This window comes from Sorghum bicolor, chromosome 1 (genome assembly GCF_000003195.3).
Source record: "Sorghum bicolor cultivar BTx623 chromosome 1, Sorghum_bicolor_NCBIv3, whole genome shotgun sequence".
NCBI classification, from domain to species: domain Eukaryota; kingdom Viridiplantae; phylum Streptophyta; class Magnoliopsida; order Poales; family Poaceae; genus Sorghum; species Sorghum bicolor.
In genome coordinates, this window is record NC_012870.2 from 80,230,161 (window position 1) to 80,256,660 (window position 26,500).

At 44.6% G+C, this 26,500-nt stretch overlaps 3 protein-coding genes across 6 annotated transcripts; all 3 read left to right on the top strand.

The window, feature by feature from the left end:
- LOC8081481 (SKP1-like protein 21) lies at window positions 88–5,699 on the top strand. Of its 4 annotated transcripts, none has more exons than XM_021451344.1 (10): window positions 88–273; window positions 2,310–2,457; window positions 2,588–2,812; window positions 2,911–3,102; window positions 3,174–3,293; window positions 3,396–3,471; window positions 3,766–3,863; window positions 3,945–4,102; window positions 4,488–4,573; window positions 5,248–5,699. In XM_021451344.1, exons 2-10 carry the CDS (start codon window positions 2,422–2,424, stop codon window positions 5,262–5,264), a joined length of 1,008 nt encoding a protein of 335 aa, XP_021307019.1. In that variant the 5' UTR covers window positions 88–273; window positions 2,310–2,421; the 3' UTR covers window positions 5,265–5,699. The 4 variants fall into 4 exon arrangements, with proteins under 4 accessions (XP_021307019.1, XP_021307020.1, XP_002466017.1 ...); XM_021451345.1 differs by having other exon boundaries at window positions 4,011–4,102; XM_002465972.2 differs by having other exon boundaries at window positions 3,772–3,863.
- Window positions 10,498–24,972, top strand: LOC8059516 (expansin-B11). The gene is made up of 2 exons (XM_002465975.2): window positions 10,498–10,741; window positions 24,377–24,972. Exons 1-2 carry the CDS (start codon window positions 10,543–10,545, stop codon window positions 24,970–24,972), a joined length of 795 nt encoding a protein of 264 aa, XP_002466020.2. The 5' UTR covers window positions 10,498–10,542.
- LOC8059515 (expansin-B11) lies at window positions 22,725–24,012 on the top strand. Its single transcript, XM_002465974.2, has one exon. It carries the CDS (start codon window positions 22,790–22,792, stop codon window positions 23,588–23,590), a length of 801 nt encoding a protein of 266 aa, XP_002466019.1. The 5' UTR covers window positions 22,725–22,789; the 3' UTR covers window positions 23,591–24,012.

Below are 26,500 nucleotides of genomic sequence, written 5' to 3' on the forward strand. Positions count from 1 at the left end.
AGAATGGGCCCATATCGGCCCGGTCCATCCATTGGAGGCCAGGAGTGGGAGACGATAGATAAGGACGACGACTCCCCTCCCCTCTCCTCTCCTCTCCTCTCCACAGCAACCCAACTGAAAACCAAAGAAACCGCTGGCGGACGCCCACCAACCAAAAAAACCACGCCTTTCCTCGCCGCCGACGGAGGGGAGAAGCCGCAGCGCCTGCTCCCTCTTCCTCACCCACTACATCCGGGAGCGCGTGGCTCCATTCCATTCGCGCTCGCACCGGAGGTACGTCCCCACCTCTTCCTTCCTAGTACGTTTCCCGGGCGGCGGAGGGTCTGGGCTAGGGTTTTGGCCGGCCTCGCCGTCCCGGCTGGGCTCCCTGACGCGCAAATCCGGGTACGGTTTACGCCCGCAGCCTCGGCCTTGGATTAGGGTTTAACTTTAACCCCATTTCGCTGCAACGGGTTTGGGATTACCTGTGCGCGCCTGCCTGCCTGCCTTTCTCCTGTTTGCGCCTGGACTGGGCGTGAATGCTTGGACGGCTCGAGGTTGTCTGGGTTTGGGAGCCTTGATAGTCGCCTTGCGGAGCAATCCTTGGCTCAATTCTTTAGGCCACTAGTCACTGTTCAGGTTTCGGATCATCTGTCACGGTAGGGTGCAAATACTGGATTCTTCCTTTCTATCCCTGGTAATTAACTCACCAGGGAGGGAAAACAATGATTAGTTCTTTTGAGGGCAGTCCCAATGGTAGAAACTAGACACGGTTTCTATAACGGCCACGTCAACAAAAAATTATGTGTAGAAACTATCTTCCACAATGGTAGTGTCTTGAAGTAATAAATATTAGTCTATTTTCTCTTTCCACCTTATCTTTTTCTCCATCTCGGATGCTCATCCGTTCGTTCCTACTGGCCAAACCTCAAGCACGACGACGAGCAGCACATTACCAACCAAAAGGACTAGCACACGAGCTTGCAAGCGGCAGCGCAGACGAGCGAGGCGAGCAGATGCAAAGGCCAAGCATGGAGGCGCGGGCGAGCGCACATAGCTCCGGGCCTCTGGCTAGCAGATGCGGCGGGGCAAGCGGCTCTGATGGCAGCATGCGGGCGAAGCAGTTCCTATGGCGGCGCGTGAGCAAGGCACTCCAGTGGGTTCCTGCGGCGGCGCGCGTGGTCGGGGGCCAGCACAGTGGCTTCGGTGAGTTTCCGCAGCAGCGCGGCGTCGCATGCGAGCAAAGCGGCTCCGACGTGTTCCCGCGGTCGCGTGCGTGGTGCGAGGCGGCGGCGTCGAGTTCTGGTCGTGGCACGCGCATGGCGGTGCTCCATTGAGGCGGCTCCGACGATTTTCTGTGGCGGCGCACGTGAGCAAAGTGACTCCGAGGTGTTCCTACGGCGGTGCGCTCGGGCGAGAAGGCTCCGACGAGTTTTGTCTATGGCTTGTGCGGGCACGGGGCGAGCGCGGTGGCTTCGGCGAGTTGCCATGGCATCCGGGCAAGAGCACGAGCGGCGTGAGTACGCGGCCAACGCGCTCGGCGTGTCCGAGCGAGGACGCGGCTGGGCTCGAGCAGCGGCAGAACCTGGCCGGTGCGGGCTCTCGCGGCGCGGCGACAGTAGAAACCACCGGTTTCTTCCCAACGGCGATTTCGTCGTTTCTTGGTGCGTTGGGGCGAGGGTAGACGTGGTTTCTCCTCGGAGAAACGGTTTCTTCTAATTTGATTCTCTTTCCTCATTAATTGACCTGCCATGTCACCATATTTGCCTACGTGGCATCTCATTTAATAGAGATAGAAACCACTATTATTGCCCATTGGGACTGCCCTGATGAGTCCAACAGCGGACTTCCCGTACATGCTGTGTTAGTCATGCGTCAGACGCATTGGCAATCAGCTCCATCTAGCTGAATGTGATCACTGTGTGTTCTCTTCTTTACCTCGACTTTTAAGGTTGGCATCCTGTACATGTACATCGTGTGATTGTTTGCACTTGCAACTTCCCCTGCAGTTGAAATGGATTATTCTGTGTGTTCATCAGTTACCTCTTACATATTCTGCTCTCATGTCAGATCTCCCCTTTTGTTTTTGCTGTGATGGTTCATTCATCCCATGCTTTTTTTTAAAGATAAATATGCCATTCATGCATTACTGTTGATATGATATTCCTTGACTCATGCATCTCTACTGTAGGCTAACCTGGTAAAGTGATTACATTGAACTGTACTGTTGAAACCAAAGTCTATTCCATTATTCTAGATTGCTAATAGGCGCCACTCTATGATCTGATGGCAAATGAGATAATTTTGGGATACCCTGATTTCTTCTGCAGGATAAATTTTGATCATTTCATTTGTTGGGCATTGGATCAAGCGGTGCTGTTATACATAGCTCATCTATATTTGGTGGTGCCATAATCATTTTTTCACTGGCGTTTGCCAATTATGTCGGAGAGCGAGTTAGCAGTAATAAAACCAGAGGTACAATTCCCTGTGCCTTTCTTAGCTGCCCCCCCCCCCCCCCCAGTTAATTAGAGGGAAACAGTTACTTTCCAATCTTATTCAATTGAATTCAACCTATCTTGAGCTTATTGGTGGTGAACTATAACAGGCGTTGAAGACTTATATTTGGCTTCAGTGCTTTGATGGTTCCATACAGCAAGTGGAGGAGGAGGTTGCGATGTTTTGCCCCATGATATGTCGGGAAATTGTGAAAAATGGCACAGGGTCATCCAAAAATCATGCTATTGCTCTCCCGGAAAGAGTTAATCCAACCAGTTTGAGTTTGATTCTTGACTATTGTCGGTTTCATCAGGTTGCTGGGCGCTCAAACAAGGTATGATACAATTTTTAATTTTCCTGTACATCTCACTTGTTGAGTCTACATAGGTTCCCTTAGTCTTAGTAGCTTTTTTCCTTATACATGCTATGCAGGAGCGCAAGTCCTTTGATGAAAAGTTTGTTAGGATAGAAACAGAAAGACTCTGTGAATTGACTTCTGCAGCTGACAGTCTACAGTTAAAGCCACTTGTTGATCTTACTAGTCGAGCACTTGCTCGAATCATTGAAGGAAAGACACCTGAGGAAATTCGTGACATTTTCCATTTACCAGATGACTTAACAGAGGTTAGAGTGCCTTCTTCAGTTTCAGATATTGAATCGTTAAATACTTATTGTCAAAACTTGTATGCCCTCAGGAAGAGAAATTGGAGCCCCTAAAAAATATAAATGATGATCCTAGGATACGCCTATTGAACCGATTGTACGCGAAGAAGCGGAAAGAGCTCCAGGAGCGCCACCAGCGCCAGAAGCTGAAGGTAACTATGACAGATTGTACATGTTTGTGTTCAGCAGCATTTTCCGACTTCACTCAATGGTGTTCATGGTTTTTGTTAAATCTGAAGTTCACTGTATTTCAGGGTGTTCAAGTACAAAAAGAGCAAAAAGATGAGAGATCTTTGGATGAGTTACTTTGTTTTATTAATGGGGATGGAGGTATAACTACAGTGAGTTATATTGACTATATGACTTGTGTTATTCTGTTCACTGCATGTTCCTGAAACTCTTTAGATGACTTATACCTGACCTCTTACTGAGGCCAGATTTTGGTCTACTTCCTAATGTTCTGTTCTTTGTAATATGGACTATCTGTTACCTTGGTTTTTGGTGGATTTTCCACCATTGTTTCACTTTGAACCAAAGTCCAAAGGCTGCAACATTTGCTTAATGCCTTAATTAGTGTTTTGTTTGAATAAAAACATTCTTAGGCTCCATATAACCAATTGACAGGTTCAGGTGGGAAAGCTACCAAGAGTAAGAAAAAGAATAAAAGAAGGAAGGATCATGCTAAGAACCCTCCGAAAGCTGACTCTGAGCCTTTAAATGCGGTTAGATTTTCTGACTATTTCCCCTACTGTGTATTCCATATAGAATATGTATTTCTTACACGATCTATCTGGGGAGTTTAGGAGGGAGCTGCTTGTGTGGTTCCGTGCAAAGTGGATAGCAGTAATGTTTCTAGACTTCCATGCCAGAATCCAGATGTGCAAGATGATGTCGAGTACCCCTTTGAAGATGCTGACCTCGATGATGGACTTGATCCTGCAATGAAAGAAGAGCTTGATAGGTGAGGATATGCCATGTCTCATTGCTGTATGCATGTAGACTTTTAGCTTTGTTTTTCTTTTGATGAGTCATCTTGTTTTTTGTTTCTTTGGAAGTGAGCTTTTTAGTCAGCTTTATTTTGTGCCTACTAGTCTGCTTATTAATTCACGAAACATGTAGTTGTCCCTGAAATGATTATTCTTGGAGGTTTCTATAGTGAGATGTGAAGAACTTAAGTTGACTTCAAAATTGTTACTTAATATTGTGTCAAATACAACAATCCATGAAACTCAATTTCAATCTTACTTGGATTGCGAGGCATGTGCTCATTATTTACTCTAGGCATAGTGCAATAGTGGATAGTGCTGTGGCCTGAAATAATGACAAGGTTTGTTTTTAACATGCAGAGAAGTCGAGGACTTTGCAAGGAGGTTGAATTCAGTTTGGAATGAGTCACATATTGGTGGTAATGGTTCTGTGCAGAGATTTCCTGGTATGTTTTCCATATGTAATTTCCTTGATGAGGATTCTGGTACTATAGTAGTGATTCAAGAAAAATTCGTAGGGGAGTTTGGGGAGGGAAATTTATTAGAGATATGCAGGCCTAGTATCAATCAAACATTATAAGTAGAAGACAAAATGTTCTTTGATTTGCATGTGTCCTGCTAAACGAACTAGCATATAGTGCCACATGTACAAGGGTTAGCAGTTAGGACTGCTAGTATCAACTTCAAATTGTTTCCTTCAGGGCTGCATCTTGTGTTTCACTTGAATAGTCCGTTGAGTGCTGTCAGATGTAACCTGTATTCCTGCTTCTTTCACCTAGTTTTTATTAATTAGTGCAAAGAAGGCCCTCTTACCAAAATTATTTGTTGGTGGAATTGATTCGCGCACTCTAGGCTTAATGGCCTAACTTATTCCAGTGGAAGGTGAACTTGGTGACCTTTTTTTTTTCTTTGTTCCTACTAATCTGAACATATTGGCCTCTTCTCTGAGCGATGTCAGTATCATCACTTCATCAGTGTGTAACATGAATACATGATTGGGAGGGCACGTTAAAAGAATATACAAAGGAGCTTAGGTGTTGTTTCATCCGGCTATGAATGGTCGAAACTATCTTTTTGGGGAAATCCATTGACATTTTTAATCTTGTTTGGCTGTTTGCAGGGTTTAATCACAGGTGAGTGTTATGCTGGCAGGATCAGAAGGCAGTGGCAGAGAATATTTGTGGGCATACAGCTTGGAACAATGTAAAGACCATACAGGCCACTTGGCTCCTGTGTGTGGTAAAACCTTGATAACTCGGAACCAAGCATGCAGACATGCGCAACTTCCCTTGGTCATTTTCTGGGGAAGGAGGCCGCCTAGTTGGGATGAAGCATAGCTTGGTTCAGGACTCAAGTAAAAAAGAGTTACCATTTTTTTCTTTGGGAAGGGAGGGTTAGAGGTCTGTCTTGACTCGTTTTTTTTTCCCCCTTGGCTGCTGCGTTACCAATTTTCCTAACAGGGGAAGAGAGGAAGTGGTGTTGGCTGTTGGAGCTGTTACAGATATCCATGAAAATTCCGTTGATTCACTATATTGTGATGCACATAAAAAAATGTGTGGCGTTGTTTGGCTGTAAGGATGGAGACGGTGCTTCGAACGGATACCCGTGGTTCTTCTCTAGTGTAATTAAATAAAAAAAAATAAGAAAAAGAATTATCTATTTAGTTCATTAAATTACACTAGAGAAGGACTGTGGGTATCTATTTGGAGGGTTTGCTGACCTTACCTGGGTTGGAATCTACCCTGTACATACATACCCTTTAAAGTTGTAGACCCCCCCACCCACACACACATTGAGTTCACTGTACATCAAGGCCCTGTTTGGTTCCACCAACTAAATTTTAGCTAGCTAAACTTTAGTCATTTTAGTAGTTAAAGTTCCAAACACATTGACTAAAATGAGTTAAAATAGTTTAGTTCCATTAGTCATCTAAGAGTAGCTAAAATAATTTTAGCTAGCTAAAATTTAGCAAGGGGAATCAAACAGGCCCTAACTGTAATTGCACCAGAACCGTCAGATCGATGGCCACCACACACACATTGAGTAGTAGTGGCACTGCATCAGGGTCGCTTCAACCTATGTGTTGCCCGGCCTCTACTACGCCGACCACTTGCAGGCATGCAGTAGGGCGGCGATCACCTTGTCGAGCCCCGCCACGATCACCTAGGATGTTGTAGGTGGTAGACCGATCGATCCAAGCAAATTGACGCAGTACGTGGGCATCGATCAGGCACCGTGCATGGTGACGTTGACTCGACGAGGCTACGGACGTCGGCACGTGGCGCATCCCCCTAGTTGTATATGGCCATCCATCCCTTGCTAAGTTGTTGGTCGACCCTGGTGGACGCAGCAGGTTCAGAGTGCCTCCACCTATACTATTTGTCGGCTTTCATTTCATCTTTCTGTTTCCTTGAGAGAAACGTGTCTGAGTCAAATCATGGGCGCCGATTTGATTTCAGCACCAACCATATCGATCGATCGATTTACAGTTGGAAGGAGGGAGGCTGACAAACTTTTTTTTTTCTCACTTCGTTCTTACGTGTTTTTGCAAGACATCTTAGAATTTCCAACTTTTTCTACATCACATAAGGCCTTGTTTGGATGTTGTCGTATTTACTTCAATCCATGTGTGTTGGTGTGGATTGATGTGGAATTTAGTTCAAGTTCCACTTCAATCCACCTCAATACATGTGGATTGATGTGAATACGACTACATCCAAACAAGGTCTAATGGATGTGGCGTGGTGGTATTTGTTTGCCCTTTGATATTTGGAGACTCCACCATCAATTCCTCCTTCCTTTAATAGTCTGTTTTTTGGCTGCTCGGAGTGGGCCACGACTGGGCTGGAGTCGAGTGGGGCAACGTGACCTGAATCTGGACGCCATCGACTGGGCCGCACGATGACTACCTGGTTGGTCCGCGATTGGGCCGGATGCGAGCTGTGCACCGGCCGTGAGCTGAATTTGGACGCGGTCGATTGGGCCAGTGAGTGCACCGGACAGTTGGCAAAATTAAATGGGTTGGACACAAAAAAAAGCTAAAAATTTTGTCTCTTTATTATTAGGGATAGATATAGGTGTAGATATAGATATATTTGAATGTAATTTGGAAGGGCACATCAAAAAATATCCATACCAAAAAAGAGGCTGAAATTTTTATCTCTTTATTATATATATATATATATATATATATATATATATATATATATATATATATATATATATATATATATATATATATATATATATATATATATATATATATATATATATATTACTAGCAAAACATGCTCGTGCGTTGCAACAGAAAAAAAAGCTGATGAGTATCTAGGCTAACCTAACCCATGCCGGGCCCATGTCTGAGGATCCCCTAATTTGAACCGAGTCGGTCCTATCTAAACAGCAAGCACGGTCGCACCCTGCGCTCCTCTCCCAAACTGAATCCGCTTTGCTCCCTCCTTGCGATCGGGCACTCCCAAATCCACACCATGGTTGCCAGGTTGGTGGTTCGCTAGTGCCGAGGAGCCCCGCTCGATCAGCGCAAGTGCAAGGCTTCGCTGTGCCCCGGCGTAGCACAGGTGCCGAGGACGAGGCAGACGAGGCGGAGGAGTTGGAGAGCGAGCTAGCCGATCTAGACCGCCACACCCTCGAGCACCTCCGCTGCACCGCCACGCGCCTCTATGACATTGCCTTCTCCCCCTCACCATGCTCCGCCCTCCCGCACGCCTCGGTACACCCCATATTCCTGCCAGCCAAGCTAATGTGCTGTGCTAGGGTTTGAGACTGCTTGCTCCGCCCTCTTGCGCTGTGTGGCGGTGATGCTATTTGTGTGTTCTGTGGATTTGTTCTTGGCGGCATACGTGAAGAAATTGTCACTCTAGGGATATATTAGTTTTTCTGTATTTGGGTGCGGAGTTGTCATGCGTGTTCATGTTGGTTTTGCTGGATCTATAGGATATGCGCGTTCACGTCGGTTTTTACCATAGCGTCGTGGGGAGACAGATGAAAAAAAATTCCATACCAAAAAGAGATAGCAATTTTGTCTCTATAGTATTAGGGATAGATAAAGATAAAGATAAATATTTATGTATTTCTAAAAAATTACTACAATACTTGAAATGAAGAAAAAGTAAAGGAAGAATAGCTATTTCGAAGGACCAAGTGTAGGCACGTGTGGATACATTGACTTTTTTAACTTGTCCCACATGCCCGTCGGCTCCCAACGAAGGCCACCACCGTCGCACCACCCTCGCGCCATGACTGACACCCGCCTCCGTCTCCGCCCCCGCCCCAGCCCGCGCTCCCACAAAGCCGCTCTACCTCCACGGTCCGGTCAACGCGGGCGCCGCCGTGCTGGCCGTGTTCCTCCTCCTTGCCGCTGCCTACACCACCAGGCGAGCCGGGTCTGCACTGACCGTCCTCCTCTCTCTCTCTCTCTCTCTCTCTCGACGTAGATATAGATATAGATATACTAAAGAGTTATTTGTGTGTGTGCATATACAGATTGATAGATAAAGGGTAAAATATTTATTATCGGCCAAGTGGTGAAAGATTTATTTGATCAATTATATTTTCTTGCACAAACTATATTGGAATCCTGACGAGTATAAGCTTTGAAAAAATATCTGGAAAACAACGTGTAGTCTTGAAGATCACAATATGTTGGAGGAATCCTACTTTTGCACATTGGATTTACCAATTAACTTGTGACAGCCTGTTTTCTCTTAAAAATGAGGTAGTTGATATGTGGCTATGCCATGCTTTTATCAATTCAGCTATGGACCAGATGGAGTCCAATGACGAAACACTCTGTTAAGCACAAGTCATCAAAAGCCCCATTAAGACTCCTTTTATCCTCAAGCCCGTTTGAAGGAGGAGATTCCAAGGTCATGTTCAGTTAACAAGGAATGAGTGGCTGGAAAGAATCTAGCTGGAACTCAAGCTTAATTTGTATAGGCAAATGAACATGAATAGTTCCTTACCCTAGAATGGCCTAACCGAACGAGCCCTAATTGCCTTTGGAATCCATAAAAAGGTTGAACTTTATGAAATTTATTTATCTATTACCTAACAAACTTGTAGGAGTTATATTCAATTTATTTATAAATTCATACTTTCAAATAAAACAATACACCACTAAATGGCAATGCATGTGTCTCCAAAGTCCAAACCCCACTTAGATTTTTGTTTTTTCAAATTTGAACTGAACCTGTCCTCTAAAAAAACTCACAAAAAAGGAGAAAAATCTTAATTCAATCAGGCTTTGGGCCAAATCTGCTGAAAATGATCCATATATAGGCCCATGCATGCCACAAATCTCAAGTGTCCCTAATGGTCCATCAACAATATGACATGTAATGTCCTCTCTTCTGGATCGCGGTCATCCATCTCTGCTTCCTTCCATTTAGTTGGCCGCAACGTCTGTGTAACGATGACGACGACCAGTGGCGAATCCAGCTCGATAAATGACCTAGGGCGGACTTATACTATAAAATTTTGGCAAACCAATGACAATATAAGCTAACAAATTCCATAAATTGATTTGGCAACATAATAATTTGACCAATATTAAAGTTTTCAGCATATATTTTCTACATCAAAATTAGAGAAGTTTGTTCCTTAAATTAAGAGAATCCATACATACTAATACTAATAGTTCTAAACTGACTTCACCAAATCATTTGATGATTCGTCCTTAATCAAATTTAAACAATTAACTATGTGAAAAGGGCAAATAAAAAATAAAGATACCTGCAACCCGGCACAGGTTCTTAGGTTCCGCAAGTTTGTGAATTAGCGAGAGAGACGATAGAAAGTTAGAAGTCGAGAATAACGTGAAACGTGAGAAAGGCTGATCGTATTCTTATTGTGCTTTGTGCGCTGTGGTTTTCTATATGGGCTGAACCACACATGATGGTCCAAGACGTCTAAGTTATCTTCAACCTCCATCGGATACTCTAGGAGCCTCTTTTTATTTTGCACTAATGTCTAAAATTTCCATAGAGTGTCAGATTAGCCCCAAGAGGACCTAGGGCGGCCGTCCTGGCTCGCCCTAGTGGTGGATCCGCCTATGACGACGACGACATTTTCCAAAATGCAAGACGAGAGAGACCAGGAGGAGGGTAGGGGACGACACGAAAACGGCTGGCTCGGATCACGGCGACACAAACAGGTGTGCAGTAGAGCCTCCCGGCCGTTGTCACTTCTGACGACATATGGACCGGTGGCCAAGAGCAAAGCTCGCTCGGACATGCATACATGACCACCTCTCCGTCATCTCCGTCGTCTCCGTTGCGTGCATGCAAGCTCGTCCCATCGCTAGCACGCGTGACCATAATATAAATAGGCTGCCTGCTCATTCATATTCATCGCATCACAGTTACATTACATACCATCCACCGATCGAAGGAAGAAGATGGGAGTGAACATGATGTCCTGGTCGATGAAGGTGGCGTTGGTGGTGGCGTTGGTGTTTCTGGTGGGTGGCGCATGGTGCGGTCCTCCCAAGGTTGCCCCAGGAAAGAACATCACGGCCACCTACGGCAGTGACTGGCTGGAAGCAAAGGCGACATGGTACGGCAAGCCGACGGGCGCCGGCCCCGACGACAACGGCGGTGCGTGCGGGTACAAGGATGTTAACAAGGCCCCCTTCAACAGCATGGGCGCGTGCGGCAACCTCCCCATCTTCAAGGACGGCCTCGGCTGCGGCTCATGCTTTGAGATCAAGTGCGACAAGCCGGCCGAGTGCTCCGGTGAGGCCGTGGTGGTGCACATCACGGACATGAACTACGAGCAAATTGCCGCCTACCACTTCGACCTGGCCGGCACCGCATTTGGCGCCATGGCCAAGAAGGGCGAGGAGGAGAAGCTGCGCAAGGCGGGCATCATCGACATGCAGTTCCGCCGGGTCAAGTGCAAGTATGGCGAAAAGGTCACCTTCCACGTGGAGAAGGGGAGCAACCCCAACTACCTGGCACTGCTGGTCAAGTATGTCGATGGCGACGGCGACGTTGTGGGGGTGGACATCAAGGAGAAGGGTGGCGAGGCGTACCAGCCCCTCAAGCACTCCTGGGGCGCTATTTGGAGGAAGGACAGCGACAAGCCCATCAAGTTTCCCGTCACTATCCAAATCACCACTGAGGGAGGCACCAAGACCGCCTACGAAGATGTCATCCCTGAAGGTTGGAAGGCCGACACCACCTACACTGCCAAATAAGCTGTCCAACAGACCTACCGCTGCTCTTGGATGGGTTGGATTGGATCCCAACTTCCCAAGCAATGCATTACGCTTATGCATGCATTGATCTATCTATTTTTTACTGTTGTTGCTGCGACGATGACGACGCCCTCCTTCATCCTCTCCATACGTAGCTAGAGCAAGGTTTCCTTCATCCTCTCCATATATAGCTAGGACAAGGCTCCATCCGCTCTGTTATTATATTAAAAAAAGAGAAGGACGAAGAAACAAAGAGACCAGATACATAATATGTATCTAACGAGAGATTTGAGAGGCTTTTGTATGTAATAAAAGGAGAGCGAGACAAATAACAATTGTCCATGGATCTCCTATGTAATCTCAATTTTATCATGCCTGCATTTTAAGTGAATACACTTTTTTTCAAGACTAATTGAAATTTATGATATGCACATTTGATTCTAGATGTATTCTTTGGTTTGGTCATGCTTAACCGTGGTCATTCTTTGAAGGTATTAAGGTACGACATTTATTCATGTGGCAAAACATAAGCTTTCTAGTACTCTTTAATAAAATGTACTTTGCATTACTGTGACAACTTCGCTACTTCCATTAATTATGCAATTTCCAACATTGAGATAGCATCGTGTATGCATCTATAGACCACTAGCTTGGTAATAAGTGTGGTAAGTGCTTTGATGATTTATGCCAGCTATATTATTGGAAAGGCGCAACATGAGGGATATTTTGGCTTTCTAAGTATGATTGGTCTAACGAGGTGATACAAATTTATACTATAGCTAGTGTGGTTTGTTCATGCAACAGATACATGTCATCGTTTTGTTCAGTTAGGAAACCACATATAGAACTAGTTACCTCAAAGAAACCATAAGAATGGTTGGAACATAAAATGGACTTAGGAGGATTGAATTGGATCAGAGGAGGACGACCACCCACATTGTCCTTGGATTTTTTATATAATCCAACCCCAACTTTATCATGGCTACCTTTTTAAGAGAACACTTTTTCTATGACTAATGTAATGACTGAGTGTGCATTGTATTCATAACCATGATCACTAAGAGATTTGCAACATAAAACTTCTAATTTATAAGAAAAACTATGTGTTATATATTGTTGCACCGTCAAATCTGTGCACTAGTGAACGACTGGGCAAATGCTTTGTTTGTTGGTCAGAGTAGTGCTCCAATGGATGGTCTAGTAGTGACACCACCAGACAATTCCTTAGAACACAGTGGCGACTAAGACATAAGGTGTCTCCTCTACACGCATGGGCGGAGACTCGTAGAGGCGATACTGGGCACCTGCCACCCCTTAGTCTAAAAGAACACTAGTACATGTTTGAGTCTCCGAGCATCCGTGACTTATTTTGTACTATGATTGGCCATTGGTAATCCTATGTATCCATCCATCTTGTCTCCTTTCTCTCCTATCAGATCAATCATCTACTCAAAGCATGCAACTTTACCCTATCAGTACCTTGGATAGCATGCTCTACTAGCTTTTTTAACCGTACTTCTATGCCATGTGGATGTGTGTCGTCCTTGCCTAGTTCCAATAAAGAACAACAAAAACTTTGTGTATGCCTGTAATTTGGAGCTAATCCTTTTGGTCACACTCAAGTAATCTACTGTAGTTGCCCCCCCTTGATTATACCTCACGCTCCGCCGCTGTCTACACGCTTCAAGGACCATGTGTCAGCACAAGTAGCATCAGCATCCCGGTCTCGCTCCCTCTCTAACACATTTATCTTTACACCCCTTGTCTCTCTCTCTCAATCTAGCAAGAAAGGAGAAGAACCCTAAGCCCCTCCTCGTTACTAGATTGGAGCTAGGACACTATTACAAAATCCATTATCATCACCACACCCTTAATTATCACCGTCGTTTTTTTCTAGTACCGACGACGAAAATATTTCACTGCAGATTTTCAGTCCAAAAGGGCTGCACATAACTTGGGATTGGACTGATGCCAAAAAAATATTTTCACCACTGGATCATATTCATTGTTTTATTACAGGTGGAGAAAACTGTTTTTACCACTGAATTGGTTGATCTAGCTGACATTGAAGAAATAGCTAGCTAATGCAAAATTAGATTATGAGCCCCACCCTGTGTGGCCAGGGGCTTTTGGGACGGCGTAGGAAATGTAGGAAGGATGGATTGGTGTCACTTAAGGGGCTTTTTGTGCAAAAAGACCCTTATATTATTGTTAAGAAAGAGAAGAGAGAAGAAACAAAGAGACAATAATACACTAGGCAAGAATGAAAAAATAAAATGCTCAAGTGATAGAGTAGTATACTGATCGTGGCAAGAGACAATAATACACAAGAATACCAAGTGGAGACACAAATATTTTTCTCCCAAAATTTTTGTGCTTGTCGGCATGCTAGTACCCATTATGTTGACCGTTCACTTCATGATTCGTGACATAATAAGCGTAACAAGCCTAACCCTACACAAGGCCGCCACAAGAACCTACACAAATAAGGGTAGTCAATGACATGAGCAATCCACTGTAGTGCATTTTGTTTCCCATGCGGGGAAAGGTCAAGAAACAACACAATGATCACCAGGAGTGGCCATAAACAATCATCAACTTATGCCAACCTCGTCAAGCTGCTCCAAGCCATAGCTAGAATGATCCCCAAGTGCCACTAAATGCAATCGCTTAAGCAAACACACTTTGGATCGGTCCCAACTCACATGGATGATGAATCAATCAAAGGCATGAGTGAGAGAGGTTTGGCTTAGCTCACAAGGATGCAACAATGATCAAAATGCCCAAGAGAGTGAGCTAGAGTGGGTCAACATCTATTTATAGAGGCCCCATGCCTCGAATAGCCATTATGCCCACAAAGGGGTGACTAGACCTGTGTCTAGACCTGTTAATCCCAAATTTTTGTGAGACAGGATTTACTTGTGGGTCCACCGTACCCATGGAGAGAAGGAACGGTTGGACAATGGATCGACTAAATTGAAGACTGGATGAAAATTTTCGATCGGAACATGTCGAGTCAAGACGGATGCAAGGGAAGACGTGTCAGGTTCCATTACAAGAAGGATTAAAGTCCGAGTTACCTTTCTGAGTGTTCGTGTAATAGTAGGACACATGATTAGGTTTCCTGGTTATAAATATCAGAGATCCGATCCTTGTAAAAATATACACAATCAAATACAAAACCTTTTCGGCTCCGGCCGTCAACCTTAGGAGTAGGAGTAAGAGTAGATCTCGATAAGACCTTCGACGAATCGAGCTGCATCGGTTGATTTCGACTTTCGATTTGCTTGTAAGTATTGTCATGGTTCTATTTAAGTCTATCACGGCTGCATCATTCAAACTCGTGTTAAGCTTGAATTGGACTAGTTATCGGTTTAGATCATATTTGTAAGGCTGCATTTATTTAATCTCTTACAAAGAATCGATTTAAGCTAATTATTGACTCTATTAAATTAGCAATTTAATAGATTCTATAAGTTATCAATATTATTTGAAGTTTAATATTTTATTTATTATAACAATATTCCACCCAATTAATATCCGACAGATTAGTTCAAGCTTCAAACATATATACTTGAAACGAATTCTAATGTACAACGATTATCAAACAACTATCCAAGTTAACTAATCTGTTAATCTTAATTGTTACATATTGTGCGTTCGAGATATTTATTCAATCATGATTAATCTGGTAACTAAAACAAAATTTAATTATGACCAAGTAGATCTTGTTCGTGCTTCATGGATTTTGTATCGGCTAAATAGCCGATCCGGTTAAGCTTCAATGAAGAGTGCACGTGTGTAAATTCAGTTATGAAGTTAAATAGACTAGTAATTTATGTTGAATTTATTGAAGCCCGCTGGTCTTTAGACCAGGTAAATATAAATTTACTATGAAAGTAACTTATTAAAACTGCAGGCCTTTAGACCATCTTAAATGAGTTATTGTCTATCTAATGAATAAAAGGATAAACATACGTAAACTATCTCTCATGTATGAATAACGTATCGACTAAATAGTCGATCTAGTTGTTTTCGCTCGTAACCCAATTGCTCGATTATATTCAAAAGTGACTCAACAATTAAATAACAAATGTCATAATGCATTATCATTACCTTATTGTTAGGAGTTGACTTTTTAGTCAATTTCCTTTGGTTAATGGCTACCTTGGGCCATATATTGTGGAACTGTCTGACAATAACCGACATGTTTCATAATTTGTCATTTTTCTTCCTTTTCAATTTTAGGTCACATTGACTGGCATGCCACGGATTTAAGTCACCAAGCTAAGCTCGTGTGTTGAGGCTTAGGAGGTCCAGAACTCTAGCTTCTACACGCCCTCTAAAAGCCGCCAAGTGTGTTGTACAAGAAGCATTTTTTTTTGCACCAACAGGACCATCGACCCCGAGTCTGGCCCACCCTAGGAGCAAATCAGCATGTGTTCAAATACAGCCGTTATGCGCGCTCAATGGTCACTAACTTGGTCTAGACCGGACGCGCACCACAACGACCAGACTCCCTCATAGCGGAGTCCAATCAACTCCAGTAAGCATCCAGAGCACTCAAATGAGACTGAGTCCAGTCTGACTAATTAGACCCACGAATAGTAGGTTCCAGTCCGTAACTAGAGCATTATGTTATCCCCCAAATAATTCTTTGGACCCTGACTATGTTCAGGTTCTCAATCGGATCGAGTCTAGTCACTCTACTACTACTCACATGCGTGCCCTCACCTCAACCGAACTCGCACATATTGGTCTAAATGCCTGATCTGGTAGGGTCCGGTCCGAGTGCTAAAGCCCACAGGCTAGGGTATGGTGCCGGACTAGACTCACCCAGGGTCCAGACCCCCTAAGCCTTGAGAGTCCGATTCAAGAATCTTCTCCAAATCAACTCCAAGTTCTTCACCCTTGTGCATTTGTGCCAACTCTAAGTATCTCAACACACGTGTACGCGAGTTAGCAACATTTTCAAAGTATTTTTAAGGGTGCTAAGTTAGCACACTAGCTAGGTCTAATGCATATGCATGATCAACAACACCTAGTGGCACTTGATAATCGTTGTAACCATGATTTTCCGCTCTTCATAATACGACTATCTATCCTAAATTCAATCACACCCTCTATGGTGTGTTATGATTGGTGAAAAAAAATCTTATTTATGCCTTTTCCTTGGTCTCCATAGATTTCTATTTTTCTCTTTCTTCTTTTCTAAGTCGGAGCACTTGATCTTCAAATTTGTCCATCTCCATCACCATGGACACCATCATCTAGCTCCATCACTTAGGGTGTACCAACCTATCTTACATAAGACTTATGACAAAGGTTAGTACACTTAGATTTCATCAATTATCCAAAACCAAACTAGGGCTTTCAAAGGCCTTTTTTTGTATAATAAAAGGATCCAAGGTGCGATACAAAGGAGCCCTTGTTGTGTTGTCACACCCTAGGCATGACTATTTCCAAAGTAAGCAAGTGGTGTCTAGTTAAAATAGGAAACAACCAACAACCCTGCTAAAGCTCACACTATAGTGTTCCTCCTTAGGTGTTAGAGGGATGCTCCATGATAGGCGCCACTCGGAACATTCAAGGTGTCCCTCTGGTGTGCTGATCTCTTTGGTGATATCTTGGCCAGCTTCCCTTATGTAGTGTACCAAAGGGCCTTGGTTCGACTGAGACCTTCCATAAAATGACCTAAGCGAGCGGTTCTAGGCCCATGTCCACTAAGCCACATTCGTTTGGCCAAATCCCCCTAAATGATATAGGGAGTCAAGTGGACCATCCATCGCCTGGGGTAAGAGAACTCTGAGGGCTTCTAGGTATCCAGTGGGGGCATGCAAGCACACCTGCTGGGTGTGGCCCCCTGAGTCCCTAACTGATTAGTAGAATTAGTTAGGAACTTAACTTCATCTTAAATAGCAAACTATGATCTTATAAGGCTTGAAATCCTTGTGATGCTTTTCGTACCACTGATAGTCTATTTTATGTTCAATGTAGTGGCAGTTGATTTCAAAGACAAACTAAGTGGTAATTATTAGGATTTGCCCAATCACTTACCCAAGAAGGAACGAAGGATGACTCTGTCTAGGTTTATGAGCAAACCAACAAAGATTAACTATCACACTTACATGACGATAAAATAAATGACTAGTTGACAAAGAAACTAGCTAAAACCACAACAAGCAAGCTAGCTACATTGGGCCTCATACAACACCAAGCTCTTGCACATGGGCAAAGTTATGTCAGAACTATGGATAATAACACAATGCCATATATATGTTGCCCCCTCATTTCTAAGAGTCCTAGGTGTATTTGTACTTGCACTAGGATCATGCACAAGTACGCACAAAAACAAGAAATTTAGTACATAGCTAAAAAGAAAGGTTCCGAGCTTTATTGATATCTCTTAGAACTGTAGCCCGGAGGGTGAAGTTGTAGGCTTACAGAGCTAGCGGGAAACTACTGCCATAGGGTGGCACTTGTTCACGGTGGTCTCTAGTACAATGGGATTATACAACATATCAATAACGTATTCCATAGGCAAGCTCGAGCATGACCAAAACCCTAGCTCCGATGTCATCTCTTGCATTAAGACTCTTCATGTAACTCCTAATCTTCATGGTGCACTTCCTCATCATGGCCTTGGTCTTCCTTATCACCAAAGTCTATGGTGAACAATAGGTGAATACTTATGTACTTATGTACTCAGCAAGCCCTAACCATAGGGTGGAAATAGAGGTGTGGTGGTGATTATAATTAAGGGTTGGGTCCTAGTGGAGCATTACCATCCTAGCTAATCCCCAAGTTAGTGTTATCTCATGTTAGTTACCAGTTTCATTACATAAAAAGTAAATCTAATAATAGTATCCCATCTCAGCATCTTCTCATTCCTAGGATATGCCTATTCGAATAGATTTGAGTAGCTTTGCAGAGGTGTACAAATTTCCCCCACATGATAGGCACAATCCCTTCCATGATCAGTGGATGAAGTAGGGCTAACAAGATCCCATGTCCGCTTGGGTGCTACCATAGACTTTCATATAACTCTATCATGACTTCTTAGGGGTCAAAAAACGTACAAAAACTTAGGATGATACCTTATCATCCCATCAAATCAGTGTCGCTGATACCAAATCATCAAAATAGTCAATAATAGTCAAGGGCTCGAACATGGCCAAATATCAAGGGGCTTAACATGGAAGATCACCTAGCATCCACACCAATCGGACCATGGAAGATCACATAGCATCCATGTCTGCTCCTGATATTATGTTGCCTACACCGACCTCCTAGTAGAAATTATACTTTCACCCAACATGGTGAGATCAAGTCTACCCATGTAGACATGTGGCTATACGTAACATCACACTAGGCGAGAGGGACTATGAACTAGTCCTTATGTGACCAAAGTGAGCATCAGTGGGTGCTCGAGGTGATGGTGGTGGCTCGCCAGAGCTTCCATTGTGGCATCGTGTGGTGGTTATAGCCCTAATGACCTTATCTAACTCAACTAACTACGTGTACATGGGTGCGGGATTGTGGTGAGTGCAGTGGTGGTCGTGTAGTGCCCAATCGAGCCTCTTGGTAAATGGTGGTTGTTAGCCATGGTGACTCGGTGGGCACAGTGCTTGGTGGCAGCATGACACAAGAGGTCTAATCAACTAACTAGCTAATGGTGCAACAAATGGGGAAGGAGAGGGAGGCGACTTCAATGGCGTCGATGGCACCTGATTTAGGGGAACCAATGTTGACCAAGGAGGAGAAGAGGAAAGGGGAAGAGGAGAGCGAGATGGAGTGTTCTAGCTCATGACAGAGCTAGTGGTGGAGAGCATGAGGTCAGAGCGGCCTGTTTATGGGCCGGCCATGTTGGTTCCACTGGCAAGATATTTTCTCACTCGTTGAGCTCACTTAGAAAAAAACACACGTGCCCGATGCCTTAGGTCAGCTTGCCATAGTGTATCCATGGCATCTAGTGGCTCGAGGGCTCTTGGGCCTATGTGTCAGCCCCAGCCTCCTTTGCCACCAAGTCTCTAGAAAGCACACCTGGGGGGCCCGGTTCAAGCCGACATAGCCTAACACTCGGCGTATCAGAACAGAGCAACTAGATGATGTCTAGGGCTTCTTTGGCTCCACGACACCAACACGATCCTTAAAGTACCACTACAAGACCCTCATGGACTCTAGCACCCGTAGAACATGGGCTCAACTCCTAAAACCACCATGTATCCGACCTATCTCGATATAAAAGGGATAGGTCAGGTCCTATAGTGGATAGGACAATCTGAGATAGACATTACGTTCCTCATCGATCTCCTCCTACTCAGCATCAAGAGTAGAGCAACCCAGAGAGGGGTAGCGAGAGCTCCTCCACCGCACCCATTATCTTCCTCTTCTTTGACGAGGGAAAGACTACATCGGCGACGAGGTGAACTTAGGATAGCACCGAGCTAACCCCCTAACAAATCTCTCTCTTTCTCCTGCACTCTATTGTAACTCCCCAATTTTGGGTGCTCTTGAGTATAAGGATCATCAGCTACTTGATGTAGGACGTTGATGGGCTTGAACCAGGATAAACTGTTGCGTTTCCTCTGTGATTATTGTGTTCTTGAGTCCACCCGAGCCACCGAAGACATGTACTCTGACACCAATTTGAACAACAATGCTTGCCGCAGTTCTGACCCCACGACACTAGGTTTATGAGCAAACCAACAAAGATTAAATGGCACACTTACTTGACTACAAATAAATGACTAGTTTAAAACAAACTAGCTAAAACCAACAAGCAGCTAGCTACATTGGGCCTCATACAACACCATGCTCCAGCGCAAGGGCAAAATTGTGTCATAACCACAGATAACAAGACCATGCCCTAACACAAGGGCAAAATTGAAGGGGAAAACACAAATTGAGCACATTGCTATATATATGATTTCTATCATTTTAGGGCTTTGCCTTGTTTGCTTTTAAAAAATACAAGGTTGTTATTATGTGGTTATGCGATGCTTTATCAATTCACGTAGGGACCGAAAGGAGTCTGATGAAACATTGATGTTAAGCGCTAGTCGTTAAAATATCTTATCACTCATTTATCCTCAAGCTTTTTTTGAGAATTACATAGTACAACGTAGACACTTACAACACACGCACACTAATTTCTATGAATACACGTACACAAACCCTCTATGAGTATCTCCGAACAACTGAGCCGGTAGATCACAAGATTTATGAAGTTACCACACGCGCCTCACTGAGGAAAATGTGAGCACCTATGCCAAGTTGAGGACTTGAATCCGGGTGGGTAGATTCTATCACAAGGAACTCAACTAGCTGATCTATAGTCAGTTTGCTATCCTCAAGCTGAATTGAGGGAGGAGACTCCAATGATCACCTTTGAAGTCCATAAAAAGGTTGAAGTTTATGAAATATATCTATCTATTGCCTAACAAACACATAGAAGTTATAACTAATTTATTTTTGAATTTATACTTTCAAAAATACATCGCATGACTGATTGGCTATGCACGTGGCTCCAAAGTCCAAACCCCTACTATATCATACCTTCCGTCCAGGCGCTCATTCAGATTTGATTTTTTTTTCTAGATTTGAATTAAACCTTCCGTCCAAAACCTAGGCCTTGTTTACATTCAAAATCTTTTTGGATTTGGATACTATAGCACATTCATTTATATTTGGCAATTATTGTCCAATCACGAACTAAATAGGCTCAAAAGATTCATCTCATAAATTACAGGCAAGCTGTGTAATTAATTATTTTTTTTTATCTATACTTAATGCTTTATGTATGTGCCACAAGATTTAATGTGAGAGGGAATCTTGAAAAATTTTTGGATTTTGAGTGGAACTAAACAAAGCCCTAGGGTAAAAACAAGAATCTCAAATTAATCTGGCTTTGGGCTAAATATTTTCAAACTAGTACTAGAAATCTCTTATGTTTTTAATAGTAGTCAACATTATGACATATAGCCCTGAACTTTTTAAAATGTGCTCTCAAAATGGGGGATGGAAGATGAAGTTGAAATAGTAGCATCTCCTAACTCCCACTTACTCATGTGGACCCTTCGTAGCATTTTGTGACCATATGTTTTAAGGAGTTGTACATGTAGAGTTGTTCTGACACTAAAACAGTTTTAGCTCTACGAGTAGAGCTGCTCGTGGAGCCAAAGTAAAATAATAATAATTTCATTGGTGAAGTGAGGTGGAGCTCTGCCAAAGGGATGTAACCTCCTCATCTCAAAAAAAATGGAAGTAGCCTCCTCTCTTTCTTGGTTGGTCAATAGATGTCCATGAGTCGGCCTGGTTTGGCCAGGCACAGGCCCAGGCTAGGCATGGCTTCATGTGGGTCGGGCCGACATGGCACGTCGTGCCTCCTAGGCCATGCCTCATCAGCCGGCCTCATGTTTGCCAGCGGCCTAGGCACAACCTATTGGGCCGATTTTTGAGCTGGGCTGGCCCAGAAAGCACAACCTGCAGAGTAGGGGGGCTAGCCAGAGGCCCACATTGCAATGAAGCCATGGGGGAGCGTTGTCACCAGCTGTGCAGAGGAGCCAAGGGTCATGTGAGGCCATGTGAGGGAGTTAGGGAAGAGGAGGCGACGCGAGTCCATTTGGAGATGGCTGCTGCATCTGATCTGCATGACGTGGAGGTCAGCAGGGTAAGAGAGATCTGAGATAGGCCACTGGAGAGGAGAGGAGAGGAGCGCGAGATGGGGCAAGCTAGCATCACAGGCAGCTGAGTGAAGGAAGAAGAGGAGGGCGAGCAAGTGCGGGCGGGCAGCGGAAGAGTCAGTAAGGGCGGTGGCTTCGGCCTTCCCCGTGTGGAGTAGTGATGGAAAAAAAGAAGTTAGTCGATGGGGCAGCAGATCAAGAGTAGCTGTGGGTGGATGAATATGTTGGATGTTGGCCCAGGCAGGCTAGGCTAGCTCGGGTCACTCAGCACCAGGGCCATGCCGTGCTCGTGCTGGGCCAAAATGGCAGGCTTCCTGCCGGACTGCGGGGTGCATGGCCAAGTATAATATATATGTGCATGCATGGTATTCATTCATCTCTCTCCACTTCCTTACATTCATCTAACGCTGCAGCTGTAATGTAATGACAACAACAACGACAATACAATGAAGATAAGAGAGATCGAGGGAGCAGAGGGACTGAAGAAGACAGGATTAGGAGTACCTCGGATCGCGGCAAGACGAACAGCTGCAGGGACGCCAGTGGTCATCGATCTCCCTTATTAGCTTGTTATATTACGGTATGCAATGCATGGAATAGCTAGCAAAACTCGCTCGGCCGTGAATGACCTCTATCTCCCCGGTGTGCTTGCATGCACGCGTGTCCATAATATAAATAGGAGCCCCGGCCGCCTGCTAGCTCATTCATATTCATCGCATCGTAGTTACATTACATACCATCCACCAAACGATCAAAGGAAGATGGGAGCGAACATGATGTCGTGGTCGATGCAGGTGGCGTTGGTGGTGGCGCTGGCGTTTCTGGTGGGCGGCGCATGGTGCGGTCCTCCCAAGGTTGCCCCGGGCAAGAACATCACGGCCACCTACGGCAGCGACTGGCTGGAAGCGAAGGCAACATGGTACGGTAAGCCAACAGGCGCCGGCCCCGACGACAACGGCGGCGCATGTGGTTACAAGGATGTGAACAAGGCCCCCTTCAACAGCATGGGCGCGTGCGGCAACCTCCCCATCTTCAAGGACGGCCTCGGCTGCGGCTCCTGCTTTGAGATCAAGTGTGACAAGCCGGCCGAGTGCTCCGGCGAGGCCGTGGTGGTGCACATCACGGACATGAACTACGAGCAAATCGCCGCCTACCACTTCGACCTGGCCGGCACGGCGTTCGGCGCCATGGCCAAGAAGGGCGAGGAGGAGAAGCTGCGCAAGGCGGGCATCATCGACATGAAGTTCCGCCGGGTCAAGTGCAAGTACGGCGAAAAGGTCACCTTCCACGTGGAGAAGGGGAGCAACCCCAACTACCTGGCGCTGTTGGTCAAGTACGTCGACGGCGACGGTGACGTTGTGGGGGTGGACATCAAGGAGAAGGGTGGCGACGCGTACCAGCCCCTCAAGCACTCCTGGGGCGCTATCTGGAGGAAGGACAGCGACAAGCCAATCAAGTTTCCCGTCACCGTCCAAATCACCACCGAAGGAGGCACCAAGACCGCCTATGAAGACGTCATCCCCGAAGGCTGGAAGGCCGACACCACCTACACCGCCAAATAAACTGTCCAACAGACCTAACGCTGCTCTGGGCTCGGTTGGATTGGATCCCAACTTCCCAAGCAATGCATTACACTTACGCATGCATGGATCCATGCACAATATCTATTTTTTTACTGCTGCTACTGCTACGACAATGTCCTCCTTTGTCCTCTCCATATATAGCTAGAGTCAGGCTCTGCTCTCTTATATTATTATTATATAAGATAAGAAATAGGAGAGAGAGAGGAGAGAGACCGAGTACATAATAAGTGTCTAATTAAAGAGAGATTTGAGAGGCCTTTATTTTATATATAATAAAGAATCCAAGGAGTGAGGCAAACAGCAACAAAAATGCGTTGTACTGTCCATGGATTTCCATGTAATCTCAATTATACCATGTCTACATTTTAATAGAATACACACTTTTTAATGATTAATTGAAATTTATGATAAGCATTCTAGATGTATTCTTTGCTTTGCCAGCCTTAGCCGCGGCCATTCTTCGAAGGTAAGGTACAATAATTTCATTCATGCTACAAAATATAAGCTTTCTACTCTTTAATAAGATGAACTTTCCATTATTACGACACCTTCACTGCTTGCATTAATTATGCAATTTCCAACATTAAGATGGCGTCATGTATGCATCTAGACCACTAGGTAATAAGCGTGGTAATTGTTTCGATGATTTATATCAACTATATTATTAGAAAGGCACAACATGAGGGATATTATAGCTTTCAAACATGATTGATCTAACGAGTCGATTGCACAAGCCGACGGGCGCCGGCCCCGACGACAACGGTGGTGCGTGCGGGTACAAGGATGTGAACAAGGCCCCCTTCAACAGCAAGGGTGCGTGCGGCAACCTCCCCATCTTCAAGGATGGCCTCGGCTGCGGCTCCTGCTTTGAGATCAAGTGTGACAAGCCAGCCGAGTGCTCCGGCGAGGCCGTGGTGGTGCACATCACGGACATGAACTACGAGCAAATCGCCGCCTACCACTTCGACCTAGCCGGCACGGCGTTCGCCGCCATGGCCAAGAAGGGCGAGGAGGAGAAGCTGCGGAAGGCGGGCATCATCGACATGCAGTTTCGTCGGGTCAAGTGCAAGTATGGCGAAAAGGTCACCTTCCATGTGGAGAAGGGGAGCAACCCCAACTACCTGGCGCTGCTGGTCAAGTACGTCGACGGCGACGTTGTGGGGGTGGACATCAAGGAGAAGGGTGGCGACGCTTACCAGCCCCTCAAGCACTCCTGGGGCGCTATCTGGAGGAAGGACAGCGACAAGCCAATCAAGTTCCCCGTCACCGTCCAAATCACCACGGAGGGAGGCACCAAGACCGCCTACGAAGACGTCATCCCCGAAGGTTGGAAGGCCGACACCACCTACACCGCCAAATAAGCTATCCAACAGCGCTGCTCTTGGCTAGGTTGGATTGGATCCCAACTTCCCAAGCAATGCATTACGCTTATGCATGCATTGATCCATGCATAATATCTATTTTTTTACTATTGCTGCTGCGACGATGACGACGTCGTCCTTCATCCTCTCCATACGTAGCTAGACAGAGGCTTCCTTCGTCCTCTCCATATATAGCTAGGGCGAGGCTCCATCTGCTCTGTTATATATTAAAAAGAGAGACTGGATACATAATAAGTATCTAACGAGAGATTTGAGACGCTTTTGTATGTAATAAAAGGAGAGCGAGACAAACAACAGTTGTCTATGGATCTCCCATGTAATCTCAATTTTATCATGCCTACATTTTAAGTGAATACACATTTTTTCAAGACTAATTGAAATTTATGATACGCACATATCGATTCTAGATGTATTCTTTGGTTTGGCCATGCTTAACCGTGGTCATTCTTTGAACATATTAAGGTAAGACATTTTTTCTGCAAAACATAAGCTTTCTAGTACTCTTTAATAAAATGTACTTTGCATTACTGTGACAACTTCGCAAACTTCCATTAGTTATGCAATTTCCAATATTAAGATAGCATTGTGTATGCATATATAGACCACTAGCTTGGTAATAAGTGTGGTAAGTGCTTCCTTGATTTATGCCAGCTATATTATTGGAAAGGCACAACATGAAGGATATTTTGGCTTTCTAAATATGATTGATCTAACCAGGTGATACAGATTTATACTATAGCTAGCGTCATTTGTTCATGCAAGAGATACAGGTCATCGTTTTCCTCACTTAGGAAACCATATATAGAACTAGTTACCTCAAAGAAACCATAGGAATGGTTGGAACATAAAATGGACATAGGAGGATTGAATTGGATCAGAGGAGGTAAACAATATCATAAATGATGTCGTGTTTCCTCTATCACCCACACTGTCCTTGGATTTTTTATATAATCTATAACCCCAATTTTATGATGGCTTCCTTTTAAGAGAACACTTTTTTTTCTATGACTAATGTAATGACTGAGTGTGCATTGTATTCATAACCATGATCACTAAGAGAACTGCAACATAAAACTTTTAATTTATAAGAAAAACTATGTGTTATATATTGTTGCACCGTCAAATCTGTGCATTAGTGAATGGCTGGGCAAATGCTTTGTGTGTTGGTCAGAGTAGTAGAGTAGTGCTCCCATGGATGGTCTAGTAGTGACAGCACCAGACAATTCCCTAGAACACAGTGGCGACTAAGACATGTTGTTTCTGAGGTGTCTCCTCTACACGCTTCAAGGACCATGTGTTAGCACGAGTAGCATCAACATCCCAGTCTCGCTCCCTCTCTAGCACATTTATCTTTACACCCCTTCTCTCTCTCTCTAGCAAGAAAGGAGAAGAACCCTAAGCTTCTCCTCGTCACTAGATTGGAGCTAGTACACTACTACAAAATCCATTATCATCACCACAACCTTAATTATCACCGTCGTTTTTTCTAGAACCGGTGGCAAAAATA